The 16559-nt window shown below is 44.3% G+C and overlaps 1 protein-coding gene across 1 annotated transcript; it reads left to right on the top strand.

Annotated features, from left to right (window-relative positions):
• The first annotated feature begins 658 nt into the window (after window positions 1-658).
• LOC135247966 (protein FAM117A-like) lies at window positions 659-13703 on the top strand. The gene is made up of 8 exons (XM_064321996.1): window positions 659-1279; window positions 3841-3986; window positions 6419-6514; window positions 7072-7188; window positions 8790-8918; window positions 9380-9551; window positions 9940-10105; window positions 10693-13703. Exons 1-8 carry the CDS (start codon window positions 1156-1158, stop codon window positions 10955-10957), a joined length of 1215 nt encoding a protein of 404 aa, XP_064178066.1. The 5' UTR covers window positions 659-1155; the 3' UTR covers window positions 10958-13703.
• Window positions 13704-16559: the final 2856 nt, after the last annotated feature.

The following is a 16559-nucleotide window of genomic DNA, read 5'->3' as shown; positions in this document are numbered from 1 at the left end:
AAAACTATTCAGTCAAATAAATATAAAGGCACACATGCCTAACTTAATAGTACGAAAGGAGAAGATGACAGGTGCATGCATGTTTTTATTAATTTCCTAAGTACTGTGTGACTTTTATGCAATTGTATTAGGTCAGAACTGCCCAATCCTGTTTCTGGAGATCTACTGTACTGTAGGTTTTCATTTCAGCCCTAATGAGGTGTGCTTTGTTAGGGTTTGAGCGAAAACCTACAGGATGATAGCTCTCCAGGAACAGGGTTGTGCAGCCCTGTATTAGGCTATGATTTGTTCATCAGTTTTAGTATTTATCAATTTATTTTAGATGTGTCATCAGCTGAATTATTTTTTGGAAACACGTGGTCATATACAAGACGCTTTTATTCGTAAAGGTTATTTGAATAGGTAGCCATTTGGTGTCCATACACGAGTACATCGTTTTGGTCTTCAGTTTTATTTCCTTCCCACTAAAATTTCAGAAATGACTGGCAGCATAGCACACAACGCAAAGATAGTAATATTCATAACGTAGGCGGGGATGTTAGATTTAGGGGGTGGTACTTTAAAATATTGATGCTGATTTGACCAATAGAATTCAAGTAGTACATTTAATAACCAACCACACCAGCGATAGAGATTCAATCCCACCCCATATAATTAAACAGGACACGAGCGTGTTAGCCTGTTGTCAGTTTTCAGAGATAGGTGGCAGTTTGAGAGAATTGAGGCGGAAAACCTTGCTACTAAGTTGGTAGCCATAATATTATTAACCGATGCTTGAATTAATATTTTGGTTTGTAAACCGACAATAAGATGTAGAGTTCATAGTAGTTTACTATTGTTGATGGTTCTGGCCGAACTTCTGTCCAGAAGACACGAAAAAGAGCATGATCGTCACAAAAGAAATTATTCTCTCTGCAGCGGAGACAAGAGTGCTGTGGATAAGCTAACGTTATTCATGTCAATCACTAGCTTTGCTGCTAGCTAGTTTGTAGGTTTCGTTTATAGACTAAGTTTCAAGGAAACTTAAAATAAAAACTTAACGTTTAGATAGCAAGCGAATGCTTTTATACGGAGAGGCGAAACACTGGCTAGCTAACTTTTAAGCTCGGTCTTGAGAAGTTGCGTGTGTTCCGATTCAAGTAGCCTTCGGCGAGGATGTCGTGCCGTAGCGGAATGGGGGTGATAAGGGGGGGCACCACAGGTCTACAACCTCTAAGAGCCACGGTTCCATTCCAGCTACATAACAAAACGCAGCCGGGCCCGAGAGATGCCAAGACAGGTAAAAGAAGCCACTTCTGGGTATGCACAAAACACAAAGGGTCTGCTTTTGTGGGGTCAGCGTGCCGAAAGAGCTAAGTTGGTTAGCAACGTACCAATAATTAATGTCACTTGTTAGCTTTCTAGCCCTCTAGCAAGCCTGCATACAGCAACTGGTTATATTACTATAACGTTATAAAATAGGAGAAGAATGGCCTTCGATTAAATCCAGTAAAGCATGGTAGCTTGCTAGCTAACTAATGTTCAAGTCTAAGTGCTATTGTTGATGCCAAGTTGCTAGCTACAATGAATTATGCATCTGTTGGGTCAGAAAGTTCGCGGGGCTTGTATTTCGGTAAGCTGGACCGTATATCGTCCAGAAACACAACTTCAACAAAATAAAATTGAGAAAGTATCGGCTCTGGTTCTCATTACAATAACTTATGTCTACTTTGTTTATCTCTGTATGACACAGCCTGCTAAGAAACTGTTGGACGAAAGCAACCTTAAAACAATTGTGATAATTAAACTTTAAAAAATCGTTTTAACAGTTTATATATTCTAATACTTATGTCTGCCTCTAGTGTTTTGTCCTGCGGCTCAGTTTAATTGCAGTGGTGTTTTCCATCATTCATGGCCGTAAAACAGACCTTTATGTGTCTAGGGCTGTGATGCATTTTCTATAATTTTAGAATGTTCGTCGACTGAAATGTGAATATTGAAAAAAATGCTGGAATATTTTAATAATTAGTGATGACGACAATGCAAATGATCACTCATATAGGGGGTTGCAGTGCGAGCTTGTTAGCTGCACTTTTCTGGCAGATATTTGTACCAGAGAGCTAGTTTTAGTGCTCATGTATGTGCAACCTTAACCATTTGATTTGACGGTTTGCTGTTTATTTCACGTCATCTAGAATTTAATTAATGCATAAAGTCCTCCAGTACAATAGGCATCTATGTGATTGTCACGACAGCACTCAGTTTTACATTTGTATTTCGTTTTTTAGCAGACACGCTCATCCACAATGTGTGTGTGTTCAACTAAATACAATGTTTATCTAGTTTTGTACCAGGGTTCACTTTGCAAAGTCGGAAAGCGTAACCTTATAAATACAGATAATGTGGCTGTGCTCTTGAACAAATTCCCACACAAACAGGAAGATCCATCTCATGTCCAATTGTAGAGAACACACATTTCCCCATGCTCATCTTGCACGCCCTGACCCTCAGGAGTGTAAGGCCATGATTCAGGGGTCCAGGCCTGCGTCATACTGCAAGTTCTTGGCTGTGGCCGAACTTTCTTTGCATCAGCAGGGTGTATTTTTACATTCTGTCAGCAGAGGGTGAAGGGTCTTTGTGGTGGTGGGCGGAAGTGCCACAAAATGATAGCCATAACATTGCATAACTGATCTGCTCCCTGCTACACCACTTGCACCTGTTGAAGATTATCCAGTAGGTGATTATTTATATGTTTATATATAGGTACTCAGCAAGAAGCTGATGGGCTTTATTTATGAATGACACAACTTCTGTTTGTCCATTCTTAAGTACATAGCTTAATTCCACCCCAGTTCCACAGCCTTTATTTTGGAAATTTCATGTGATTAAACTATCATGTTACAAGGAATCTTGTTCACAAGTCAGCTGGCTCTAATCCCATCACTTGTTTCAACAAAGTGTCCAGTAATGCCAGGAATGAACCACAACTACATGTTCGTTGGGCTTCAGGTGACTACAGGAACGTCCTCTCACCGAGCAGTCATTTTAGTGTTCCGCAAAAAGCTCTGAGAACTTCACTGGTTGTGTGATTGTGTGGGATAAGAGATAACTTCCTGACTCGTTACTTTAAGGGTGGCACTGGTTGTCCAAGCAAGAAGAGTAGTGAACTGCCACACTTCCTTCTCTTGTGCCATGCCATACAATTAATTTTTCCCTGCTCTGAAAAGCTATGAGCACTGTGTTGTTTTACACAGGTACTTCATTGATTTTCACTTGAATAATGCCCGGGTACTTCCAAGGTTTAAACTGACTAGGTTTGAATTTCACCACAATCTCTTAAAACCGAGTGGCTATTGTCTGTCCAGGAACTAAAGTGACCGTGTTACAAGTAAGCGCCTTTGGCAGAAGTGCCCATTCCCAATGAAAGTGCCCATGACCAGTATGGTACTGTAGCTACAAGTTAAAAACTGATGGCTTGCTATAATAGCTACATATTTCAAAAAATGGTTATTCCACACTGAGGTTACTGCCTGAATTGTGTTGTTTATACACGATAATATACAGTACATAATTCACCATTTTGATATAGTTTTGTTATTTTGTAGGTCAGTAGCTCATCTGATTTTTGCTTAATTTGGCCATATTACTACCATGACTTCTTGTGTCCACCCAGCTGTATTTCAGGTGAATTGTTCAATCAATTCATATATGACTAGATTACAGCATTTTGCTGTAGATCCATTATTTCTGTGAACTGTGTGGCATACACGCCAATGTTATCATCATGATGCTGTGAAGCTTCCATCCCACTGTTCCTCACTTCCTACATTGTTTGCATACAACCTTTTCCCTCTTAATCAGCTGAGAAGACCAAATTGCGACCCGCAAAACCAAGCATCCGTCGTACACTGTCTCTTGACACCATCGTTGGACCCTACCTGCAGGGCCAGTGGCCAAAGGAGCTGGACAGCCAGGGGATCTACTGCATGAACGACAAGGCCACACAGGTGATTAACTTGGCGCCCCTCTCCTGGGAGGTCCAGGACCCTCCAACATCTTGCAAGCATTTGTCTAGTTTACGTCCTCTCAGTAATGCACACAATTTCCTTTGGTCTTTCGCACAAACTTTCTTACATCACATCCTCTCTGACTTAGCACCAAAGTGGAAGTTGTGTGACTTGCTCTGCAGAGCCTCAGAACGATCAAGTTCATGCAATTTGTATTAGGGCTTATGTAATGCAAATGGTCTTTTTTTTGCTTGTTCTTGGTTTTTTTTTGCTTGTTCATCTTTTAAAGCTGTTAAAAGATGCATTTAAAAGTTTTCATTGTAGCAGATAATTTTGCCTTGCTGAAAGGTATAGTTCACTTTCAGTTTCGATTATTGTATTGTTTTTACATGGCCTGGACAGTTTTTGGGTGCTATGAAGGGTATTTTCTTGACGTTAAGAGAAAACCCTAATTAAAATCCTCATCTTTAAATTGTAATTGAACACTGGCACGACATGCTCACAGCACAGACAGAACAATAAACGATCAGTGTATTTGTACTTATTTTAAACAAGTAATGGAAAGCTCACACCATATTACAGCCTAGATCAGTTGGAAAAAGAAAGCTTAAAAAGAAAGCTTTGCTTCATCAACCAGTGCTGAAATTCTGAAAGACTGTCTGGGTGTTTGACCCGAAACAAGATTGTAGTCTGAATGTAGAATACCTCACGATTGTATTCCAGGCATAACGGGGACTGGCACTGGACTTTAAATTGCAAACCACACGTTAAGGAAAAGTTCAATGCCCAAATGTCTTTGGTTCAATTTTGGGGAGCATCTGGAAAATCTTGTCGAGTGTAGAAGTTCTCCAGGAATCATCAATGTCATATCATCTTAGGGCAGGTTTCACCCATTAGTGCCAATTTTTTGAAGAGACTGAAACCAGCTAACAATGATTACATTTAAAATACAACATTTTAAATAAACATTTCCCACCTTCTGTTATCTATTAAAAACTATTATCTGTTTTTGGTGGACATGTCAATGTTTTATCACGTTGGCTAATACACTATACTAAGTATGGATCATAAGTGTCAACAGACATAAATGCAACACTGTCATGCACCTGATTAGGTGGTAATTGAATGGGTAATCGCAGTGTAATCACAAAAGCAACAATAAGTAAGGTTAGATGCTGATCAGAAATGAATGGATGCAGACTTGCGGTCTGTAAAGTCAGCAGTTCATAACACTGCAGGAGAGAGAGCGAGCAGGGGCAGTAAACCGATACTGTGTGGCTTTTGCAGAGCTGCTGAAGAGGTGGCTTTGCGGGCACAGCGAGCGCGACATCGCCGTCACGAAGCAGCGTCACTGCAAGTCAGTTGTTGTGCCTCTGAATAAATTTTGTCGAGGGGCGGTCGAGCGGTCGTAGCTCTGCCCAGAGCTTTGCCGTTCGCTCGCGGCTCACGCCGAGACGCTTTCCGACGCGCGTTTCCCAGCGCGACTTCTTTTCGGGAGTGTCGGCGGCCCAGCCGAGGACACGCGGGACGGCGCACGTATTGTTTGCCACTTTGGATAAAATGCGTCCGGCAAATTAAGTGTAATGTAATGTAAAGAGAAGCGGTGGGGAGCCTGCGTTTCCTGAGGGGGACCGACCCGAGTGAAACCGCGGGCGCACGAGAAACGCATCAGTCAGCTGACGGGGCTTTTAGTCCGACCAGAGCTGCGCCCTCCTCGCTGCAGATGACAGCCGCGCGCCCACATCCTCCCGGCGAGGACGCGTCGAGCGCACAGGGGCTGCGGGTGCGAGGCGTGGGAGCTTCAGCTTTTGAAGAGGCATCCTTGAGTCTTGTTTTTCTTTTTTGCTTTCTCTCTCTCTCCCCCTCCCCCTCGTATTTGCTCAAAAAAAAAAGAAGAGAAAAAAGAAGCTGTCTTTGATCCGTTCCGCGAGTTTGCAGTGATAAAGCCACTACACAGCAGGTGCTGTACTGACACCTGGGCGTGTGACACTGCTCGGATGCATCACTGCCGTATTCAAATAAACCACTCGAGCAGTAGTTTCAGGAGGACGGTGCCCCATGCAAACTGTTTTGACTTCTCGTCAACCAGATGTTCACTTCAGTTACATGCAGATCAGATGGTCCCAAGTATGCACGTTATGTTGATTGTTATGAGACCCGGTGTTCTTTCTGTGATTTCAGAAGAGGCCTCTGCCTTTCGCTCCACATGAGTCATGTTAGCTAGGCTTATTAAATGAGATTTTATTTCATTAGTAGTTTGGTTTTTAACCGTCGTCATTGCCAGCCTTTGATCAGCCTAAAATGGTCTCGTCTGTGGTGTGCGCCATAATTGGTTGTTTGTCTTCGCTGATTGGATGCTTATGTAGGACGGTAGACCGCTGAGATGATGCGCCGGTTGATGTCGGTGGTTCGGCTTTCTTTTCTCTCCGCAGACGCCCTCTTCGTGGACAGAGGAAGTTCAGGGCAAAAGGGCGGGCGGGGTGCACAAGCGCTCCGCTTCCTGGGGCAGCGCCGAGCACCTAAGAGAGGCGAGTACCCCCCCACTCCAGACCATCTCGGCCATTCCTGCCGCTCATTCGCTTCCATTTTATCACAAGATGAGCAATTGCTTGAAAACCAAAACTGCTTTGATTCGTGGCTACTATTACCTATTGATTTATTTATTGTGGGTTTTCTTTTGTTGTGGGAAATGAAAACTAAGCTTAAGTATCATAATTGTTTTCCATTATGTTTGTAAAACAGTCATGGGGGCCGTGGAAGTCGTTTGTCAAGGTAGAATTTAACCATTTGCCATATATTCTTATTTAAACTAAATGACAAGCACCCTGATATTTACTTATAGTTTAAAACTACAAGTAGATATTGGATTTTTTATGTTTTCTGACAAGAATACATGCTAGTTAATGTCGCCAAAGTTTTACAGTCACAAATAACTGTATAATAACAATAAGAGACAATAAGAGTCCTACGTGACTCTGCTTTTGAGACGATGTCCCCTGACTAGGAAGCAGATGAAGCACAGTGTTGGTGGTGCGGTGCAGGATGGGATAGGCTGACTAGCACGTCCTCTTTAATTTCCCTGTAGATCGCTAAGCTGAAACAGCAGCTGCAGCAGCGCTCCAAGCAGGGGTCCCGCGGGGGCCGCGACAGAGAGCGGCACCCCCCGCCCCTATCTGGGAGCCATTCCCCCGGGGCCACGCAGGTACTGCACAAAGCACTCGCACTCCATTTCTTACACACTCGTTTCACTTGTTCTAACCACTTCCCTTTCTCTTAGAGTGAGTGTGCTTGCAGTGGTGTGCATGCGTACGTGTGTGAGGGTTGTTCTATATTCACCCTCGGTTTGGTAACTTGGTCAATGATATTACTTGATATTGCTTGCCGTACACAAAGGCCATTTGTGGTCATTGTTACCAGTAGTCTCCAGCATTTTTGAACTGTAACCTCAATGCATTTCTGCTTTTTTTTTTTTTTCCAATGGATGTTTATTCCATTTGAGGCAGTGTGATCATAATGTGCTCAGTATGGTGAGCTGAGGACAGGATTTCAAAATGTAATGGGGAACACTGATTTTGAAATTCATACTGGTGTGTGTGTGTGTGTGTGTGTGCGTGCAGGGCAGGAGGAGGAAGAATTTGAGAGCATAAAAAATTGTCATTTTAGGATGCTTTTCAGTTATTGCAGCCCGATATGTAAAACAGCAGAACGTATATTTTTGGAAGCCGTGGTTTCGCATATGGTTGTAGCAAAGTGTTACACGCCCAGCAATTGGTATGCTTGAATACCTTATTGTCTAGTATGAAGAGAGAGAACATTTACTCCTTGGTTTTGTAAGCAGGCAAGTAGTGCCTTTTGTTTCAAGATAGTTTGTATTCTAAAAGAAGTCCCCTTAGGTTTTCCTTTTCTTGTGGGCCTGTGTCTTTGAGAATTACAATCGACTTTGTAAGCTTGACTGATATCGACTGCCTCCTGCCTTTTCAGCCCACTAGACTCTGGCCAGGCCAGGCCAGGCCAGGCCAGTACCACTTTCTCACTTTTTTAAATAACATTTGAAATGTGCATTTGTCACCCCCTGTAAAAGTTCTTTAAGCTTTTGAATGTCAGCCCAACGAAGGCGATGGGTTAGGCGCACCGTTTTTGATAAACGCCTGTCCAAGCAGCCCCTTGCCCTGGGTGTGTGCGCGACGCAGAAGAAGCAAAGCAAACTCTTCCTGATGAAGAAACCCGAAATCTGGAAGCAGTCACTTGCCCCCCGGGTGGCTTTGAAAGCAGAGGGGAAGTGAGGGTGCAGCAGTGCGCACACCGAGAGCGGAACTGGGCGCACGGGCCTGGGCCGCACGCCAGGGCTTCAGACGGCCAGCGCTAGGGGGGCCGCCGCTCCCAGAGAGAGCAGCGACGGGAGGGGGGGGGGTGTTGGACCCCCCCCCCCCCCCAAACCCCCCCAGGTGGACCGGCCCTCGGAAGATTTGCACGCTCTCAGACAAGCGTGTCAGGAGGAAATGAATCAGGTCCCGGAGTGAAGCAACAGGAAAACGAGAGATATAAAAACACACTTCTGCTTTTTTTTTTTTTTTCTTCTCTCCGCCGTTGCCTTTGCGCCGCTGCCTGCCCTCCTCGGCGATGCGTGCCTGCGGACACGGTCTAACGACCGGCCAACGGCGAAGTGAGAACAAACAAGTTGCGTTAGGACAGGGGGGGGGGGGGAGAAAAGGGTCATTATGAGCTTAAAGGAAGTGCTCTCTCCGTAGAGCTGGCACAAGGCTTCTCTGTGTAACGGCGGCGTGCGTCCGCTCTTTCTGCCAGACGATGCCCCTGCCCATACCCCTGACGCCCCTCAGCAAGCTGACGCCCCGCCTGCGCCACAGCGTGGAGGGGCTCAACCAGGAGCTGGAGGGGGTGTTTGTGTGCGGGACGCCTGACGAGCAACACCGGGTGAGCTGACCCCCTGGCCGGCCAGCCGGGACCTCTGCATTGGTGCCAAAAGTCTGCTTTGGCTGTACCTGTAACTGATCAACCATGAAACTCGTTCTGATTTCTCTCGACTTGAAGGTCCACTTGCTGCTGTTACTGCTGTAGCCGTCGGGCCGGTGGTCCTCAGTCCTGGTCCTGGAGAGCCGCGAGGCCTGCTAGCTTCTGCTGTAGCTCAGCACTCGAGCAGCACAGTGAATGATCGGTTTAAAGCAGTTGATTACAAGACTAACTCGGGTCACCTCGTTTCTTGGGTCTGAATCGGTTGCTATCTTCGGCCGAAAAACTAAAACTGGCAGGCTCTGTGGCTCTCCAGGACCAGAACTGAGGATAACTGGATTCTAGGATTCATGAGGATTCTAAAGTCCTTGTTTTGCTGTGGTGTGACTGACGACTGACTGGCTCTTTGTTTTCTTGGTCCTTAGTTTCTGGAAGTTCCAGATGGCCACAAAGCCCCCGTGCCCCCCCAGAGTTGCAGCAGCGGCGGGTCCCAGAGCGACCCCTCCCCTGCGCTCCTCTCGACGCCCTCCTCCCCGTGCTCCTCCCTCTCCCCCTGCGCCCTCGGGGACGTGGCCACGGATACGGACACGGACGCGGGTCAGTCTCGCCGCTCCACCCCGCCGCCGAGCCCTTCTTTCCCCCCGAGATTTGGCCGTAAAGTGAAACCGCTTGAGTGTGTATTTCCTGTACTGCAGAGCTTGTAGACTGTGGGATGTAAAGTAAAACCGTCTGAGTCTGTGTCTCCTGTACTGTAGAACTCGTAGTCTGTGGGATTTTTGTACCTTTGGCCGTAAAGTGAAACCCCGCTTGTGTCTGTTTCCTTCTATACTGCAGAGCTCTTACGGAACGGGATGTTTGTAGTTTTGGATGTAAAGTGAAACTGCTTGAGTCTGTGTCTCCTGTGCAGTAGAGCTTGTGAGCTGTAGGATGCTTTTAACTTTGGCCATAAAGTGAAACCGCTTGTCTGTTTCCTCCCGTGCTGCAGAGCTCATTGGCTGCGGGATGCTGTGCCCGTCGCCTTCGCCGCCCCTGAGCAGCGCGGAGCCCTCCCCCCTGGAGCTGTCCTCCTCCCCGCGGCCCAACAAGAGCTACTCCTTCCAGAGGGAGCCCCCCGAGGGCTGTGAGAGAGTGCGCGTCTGCGAGGAGGCCCTGTGAGTTCAGGCTCCCGTGTGTGTGTGTCACTCATTCAGCAAACATGCTCACTCCCACACACACACCACGCACGTCTGAGCTCACACTGAACTTAGCCCTCTCCGCTGGAGCTTGCACATAAACACACATTCACCTGGTGACTGTTCAGTCATGAGGACAAAGTCGCTGATTTGAGACTTTACATTGCATTACATTACAGGCATTTAGCAGACGCTCTTATCCAGAGCGACTTACACAACTTTTTTACATAGCATTTTACATTGTATCCATTTATACAGCTGGATATATACTGAAGCAATTTTGGTTTCGGTTTCGGTACCTTGCTCAAGGGTACAACGGCAGTGTCCTACCCGGGAATCGAACCTGAAACCTTTCGGTTACAAGTCCAGTTCCTTACCCACTGTGCTACAATCTGTCCACTTTATACACAGCACCCTTACTTTAGGGCATGCGGCCTGCTTTGACTGACACCTGAAGGTGTGATGTCAGTACCCTGTGTCTTGGAGAGGAGTGGAGTGTGGAGAGGTGCCATGTTCGTGTATGTATCTGAGCTCTTTCCTAACTAGCCCTTCCCTTTACCCCCCAGCTCTCCCTGCCTGGGCCAGGCCTCCTTCCTCTCGTCCTGTCCCGACCCCAACAAGGTGAACTTCACCACCCACGGAGGCTCGGCCTTCTGCCCCGTCAGCCTGCTGAAGCCTCTCCTCCCCTCCATGGACATCTTGTTCCGAAGCCTCTCCGTCTCTCCCGTCACCGGCTGCTCGGGGCAGGGCGGGGCCGCCTACCAGCCGGCCCCGCCCGGGGTGGGTGTGTACCTGGGCCCCCTCTCAGACTCTGCCACCACTGCCATGTAAGGGGGCACGCCCTTGGGAGAGAGTAGACAAACGGCAAGGGTGGAGAGTCTACTGTTGGTTATGAGTGCGAGTGCCTCCCTGCGTTCCGTCTCATCACCAGTTGGTTTGACAATGCATCAAGGACTTCCTGATCGCTTGAGAATGATTGTGGCTCCAAAAAAGTGTTCTGGGGAGGGGGGTGGGGATGGGGATGGGGAGTTACCATAATGATCAGGAAAAACTGTCTCACTTCTGAGTTGCCTCCACAGTTTTTTTCTGAGATGACACCAAAGCCACTGTGCTCTGCCTCTGTCGAGCCCACCAGCAGAATTGACCAATGAAGGATTTATCAGGGAATTTGTTTGATTGCCATACTCCCCCCCCCCCTTGCAGAAAGAAAAAAAAAAAAGAAAAAAGGTTGTTATTCGGTCATCAAGTTTTCCATCATCGGTTCGATGACGGTTTCTTAATTTCAGTTCATGTTCCCTTTTAGAGAAAAGGGCAGTGGATGAGAACTTGCTTCCCTGTATTGCCATTGCCACGTGCACTTCCATCCAGTGCACGTGGCAGATGGCCCTTGACTCAGTTTGTGGGCCTTTAGACAAGCTGGTCTGATACGGATAGCCGAGGAACTGACTTTTTTTTTGAGACTCCTATTTTCTTCAACGAAAATACTGGACTATTGGGTAGGGGATATCTCTCACCCCGTAGCTGTGTGAAGATTTCTGAACAATGGTACGGAGGACATGCTCTCCTAGACTATTTTTCAGTTGCTTTGGAATGATGGAAACTGAAAACTTGTGGAAACCACTTTGTTGAGTTGTTAGGATGGTTTGATTAGCACTTCTAGAGGAAAGCTTTCCTCATTGGCTGGTACTTTAGCTTGGCCAGGGGAGTCCCTGAGACTTATATAGACTGAGCTCTTATATCTTTCTGCATCGTGCCTTTTGATGCCTGAATCTTTGATCACATTGCACATGATCATTCATAGCTAGATCATTGTGAAAATTTAAGAGAGCATGGTGTTGGATGAGCTTCATCCAAAAACGTATAACAATTCAATTGCTCAAGTTTCACTTAATACAGTAACAAAATAGTGGAAGAGAATTATTAAGAAGCTATTTTCCCTCATGAATTTCCTGTCTTGTTCCCTGTTTTGATCCGTTTCAGGTTTCTTTTGGTTGCACTGATTCTCATTTTGAAAGTTGTAGTACCAGAGCTGAATCTTTTAATGCCATTTCAGTGTTTAAACAGGTAGCCCTTGGCTCTGCATTTACTGCAACCTCACTTATTAGGATATCTCTGGTACCTAACAGTTTATTGGCACCAATATGCCTCTTTGAGGGGTGTTTTCTTATGGTGAGTAAAACCTTTGAATCATTTATAATCCTATCAAATGTGTAAAAACATTTAAATGATCTTTTCAAATGGGGGGACAAAGACCATAGATGCCAAATCTGGCCTTTTTAATATCTAAAGCTAATATTTATTTAGGATCTTTGGCTGAAAAGAAACGTGCACATTCTTTTTCCTTTTCCTACATCACGCAACACGTATAGTGATGGATAGTCCTCTGCATTAAAAAATAGGCAGTAGTGGTCATTATTTTTTGTCCATTTTAATATTTGCAACACTACCATTCCATTAAGGTGGTGAAAAGCATAAATTATTGTATGCATTTCAATGAATTTAGTACAGCAGTACTTTATGAAGTGCTTTTTTTGTGAAGAGCTATATGAATTGCATTGTCCTACTGAAGGTGGGAAGCAGTTGGCTGAGTTGAAAGTTTTGGTTAAAATGTTTTGCCTTGCTGTCGAGTCCAGGTTGTGTTTTGTCAAACATTGCCTTGATGAAGAAAACCTTTTGAAGGGGCATTTATGGCATTCTTTTTATTATAAGGAGTTTCAAAGCGTCCAGCATGTGCTGTGTTCTTATGCAAGGACCAGACTTTGCTGACTTGATCTGTTGAAATAAGAGCATATGGATTTGTAAGGAATTTCAGAGTTCAGAGCAGCATTGAAAACTTAAGTGGACTCAATACACACAATTTAACTGTGTGTATGGAGTGTGGTCTTCTACTCTGTTGTGAATGTACTTCAGTAATTTTTCATGTTTGAATCATTCATGTTTTTATTCTCTGCCAAGTGTATAGGGAGATTCGTTTTGAATAGAAATATTAACTGTCTTTTTTTAAAGGTAGAAGAATAAAATGTTTGCACAAAGGATTGTTGAGGTAGCAGTTCCTATTTTCATAGTTCACTCCAGTTTACCAGTGGAGTTAGGTGGAGGAATGTATTGTAGTTCTATCTTCAAATATATACTATATAAGCTAAAGTCATAACAATAGGGATCATTTTAGTTTATTTTCACGTTTGTCTTTACAAGTGATCTGAGAGAATTGAGTTTTTTGTTTTGTTCTACATTTCTAAGTGGGTGAGGCAGGGAGTTATTTGAGTGTGTTTGTATATGTATGACTGTATTCTACTAACCTTACAGAATTTCATTATGAAGCAAAAGCTTAACATGTAAGGGATTTTTGATGTATGGTGTAGACTGCATGACTGAGGCTAAGAAATTAGCCTAGTTGGCGTAGAATAGAAATTGGGTTGATTTGAATTCTGGGCCATCAGAATCTGCAGAAGGTCAGAATGTTGGTGATCAATCAGTTCATAAGTTTGGGCCCTGAACAGGCTACGAGTGTGCTTTTTTTGTTTGTTTTTTTACTTAATATAAATTTATATTGAAAATATTAAATATTTTTGCTTGATATTTTCTTTGTGTTAATTTTTGCATTGTTACTTTGTCTCTTACATGGTGTGCACTTTGAAGTATGAACACTTCACTGTCAATGAAAACATTTTGTTTCACATAGCACTGCATCTTAATACAAGGGGGAAGGTGACGTGAAAAAATTTTATTGTACTGTTTAACATTTGTCGTCTTCAGTAAGAAATTGGGTTCTTGCAAGTCGCCGGCCAAAGGGGTAAATTATGTGTCCCACATTTAGAAGCAAATGAGTGGCACATCTGTGATCCATCTGGCAGATGCCATTTTGTGTTACTGTGTCCTGTTCCTCTTGCAGCAAACATGTTCTTAGTGCTGGATCACCTAATCCAACACATTTTAAATGGGGCTCATATTTGGTAAGATATCCATAGCATACAGCAACACTGATCTTACAAGGAATCTGTGATCCAGACAGCCGGAGGATGTGCATTCCATTAAATTCGGTCATGTCAGAATTGGCAGTCACAGCTGGGTAGGCCCTATGATTTTTTTCTCAGCATATTGCTGTGCAAACGGTTGGCCAGTCACTGCAAGTGAAGTGGAAGAAGACAATTCTGCTCACACCGTCTCGATTGGTCAGTTGTATACAACTGGTGCGTTGTCCTGCATGTTTGCATCATGTTGACATCAGCCTAGATGGTCTACAAAAGAAACCTTGATCCCCCTGAGGTTGCTGATGGCATAACATTCTTAAGAGGGGAGGATCAACAAACACTGCGGAATTGTCTGACCTCCGTATGCCTGGGGATCGCTGTCACCTGCCGTTTCTGACAAATGGTGACAGTGGAAAATTTTGTACACACGATGGAGCATAGCGAGTAACTTGGTATCCCACATCATTGCTGTGAAACTTCAAACAATGTCTGGAACATTTTATTCTTGTGATAAGCTGCACATATTTATTTTTTATTTATTTATTTTTTGCTAAGCTTTGTCAACGGGTTCTCATCTTGTCAACTATATCCAGACACCTCGGGGCTGTTTCTCTGTCATTAGCTTGGCTGCGGTTTAGAATTATAAGGAGTTTAAGCGTGCATCGTCTGGAAACGGGTCTCGTGATCTCCTAAACCTGATTGCTACGTCCTCAGAACCAGTGGTTTAGTGCTGCACCTGCGTTTTAGCCTAAACCCAGTTGCTGTGTCTAGTTGAAATCACCTAACTGGCAATAGAGGTCACATTAACTGTGAGTTAAATCTGCTGCACACATGGCTTAACTGCGGATTAAGGGTAGGCATCTACTGCTCAGATCATTTTAATACTTCAAAGCATTAATATCGTTATTTCCGTATGGCATTATGTAGACCACTCGAATACAAGCGTGAACCAAATTCAATATTGCCTATTTAAATGCATTTAAAATGTCATATCTGCCTTAATGATTTTTAAAGGGCAAGGCTGGCGTAGAATAAAACATACAATGCTTCTGTCCAACTCAACGGCCTACTGTCTGACATTCTCCTACCCCATGTACTGCACAACCTTAAAACATTCATTTGAATTGTGTGCTAAAATCGTTAAATAGGCTATAGCTCAGAAAGCCATATTTGAATTTTCAGAAAACACAACATACAGTGAGCACCATAATTCATTGGACAGTGACACACAATTTTATTATTTTGGTTCTGTACTCTAGCACTTTGAGTTTGAAAGGATACAATGAGAATGAGGTTGACGTGCAGACTGTCAGCTTTAATTTGAGGGTATTTTCATCCATATCGGATGAACTGTTTAGAAATGACACCACGTTTTGTACATGGTCCCCCCATTTTAAGGTACTACAAGTATTTGTTGAATTGGCTTCACAGATGTGTTTCGTTAGGCAGATGTATTCATTTGTATCATTAGTGAATGCAGATGAGAGCTGTTGATGTCTAGTCTTGATTCTAGACTTTGCATTGCCTTTGGAGATTGTTGTTGGGGTGTGACAACATGAGGAAGACAGCAGTGTCAATGCAAATTAAGCTGGCTGTCATAAGGCTCAGAAATGAAAATCAATCAATCAGGAACATTGCAAAAATCCTGGGCATGCCCAAGTCAACAGTTTGATTAACAAGAAAAAAACAAGTGGTGAACTCGATTATGTCAAAAGACCCAGCAAACCGAGGAAGACCACTGTAGTGGATGACTGGAGAATGCTCTCTATGGTGAAGAAAACCCCCCTGACAACAGCCCAACAGATCAAAAACGTGTCAAAGTCTACCATACGTAGAAGACTACACCAGCAGGACTACAGAGGGTACACTACAAGATGCAAACCACTGATAAGCCTGAAGAACAGAAAGGCGAGATTACAGTTTGCTAAAAAGCACCTAAAAGAGCCCCAAGAGTTCTGGAACAAAGTCTTGTGGACAAATGAGACAAAAATTAACATGTACCAGAGTGATGGAAAGAGGAAAGAGAAGTGTGGAGAAAACAAGGAAATGCCCATGATCCAAAGCATACCACCTCATACGTGAAACATGGTGGAGGGGGTGTTATGGCTTGGGCCTGTATGGCTGCCAGTGGAACGGGCTCACTTTTCTTCATCGATGATGGTGACTGCAGACAGAAGTAGAACAATGAATCTGCAGAAATATTTCATCTGCTCAGATAGAACCAAATGCCTCAAAAAACTCATTGGACAGCACTTCATCATGCAACAAGACAATGACCTGAAACATACTGCTAGAGCAACGAAGGGGTTTTTGATGTCCAAAAGGGGGAAAATCCTTGACTGGCTGAGTCAATCACCGGATCTGAATCCAATTGAACATGCATTTTACATGCTGAAGAGGAGACTGAAGGCAAAAAGTCCCCGAAACAAGCAGGAACTGAAGATGGCTGAAGTACAGGCCTG

Source organism: Anguilla rostrata, chromosome 2 (genome assembly GCF_018555375.3).
Source record: "Anguilla rostrata isolate EN2019 chromosome 2, ASM1855537v3, whole genome shotgun sequence".
NCBI lineage: Eukaryota > Metazoa > Chordata > Actinopteri > Anguilliformes > Anguillidae > Anguilla > Anguilla rostrata.
The sequence above is the reverse complement of the archived record's forward strand: the minus strand, read 5'-3'. Positions and strand labels throughout refer to the sequence as shown.

Excerpts from the sequence above, each read along its gene's own strand:
- LOC135247966 (XM_064321996.1), top strand. The coding sequence starts at position 1,156 with ATGTCGTGCCGTAGCGGAATGGGGGTGATAAGGGGGGGCACCACAGGT. Across the intron at positions 3,987-6,418 it reads TGAACGACAAGGCCACACAG|ACGCCCTCTTCGTGGACAGA; the intron begins GTGATTAACTTG and ends TTCTCTCCGCAG. Across the intron at positions 6,515-7,071 it reads GCGCCGAGCACCTAAGAGAG|ATCGCTAAGCTGAAACAGCA; the intron begins GCGAGTACCCCC and ends ATTTCCCTGTAG.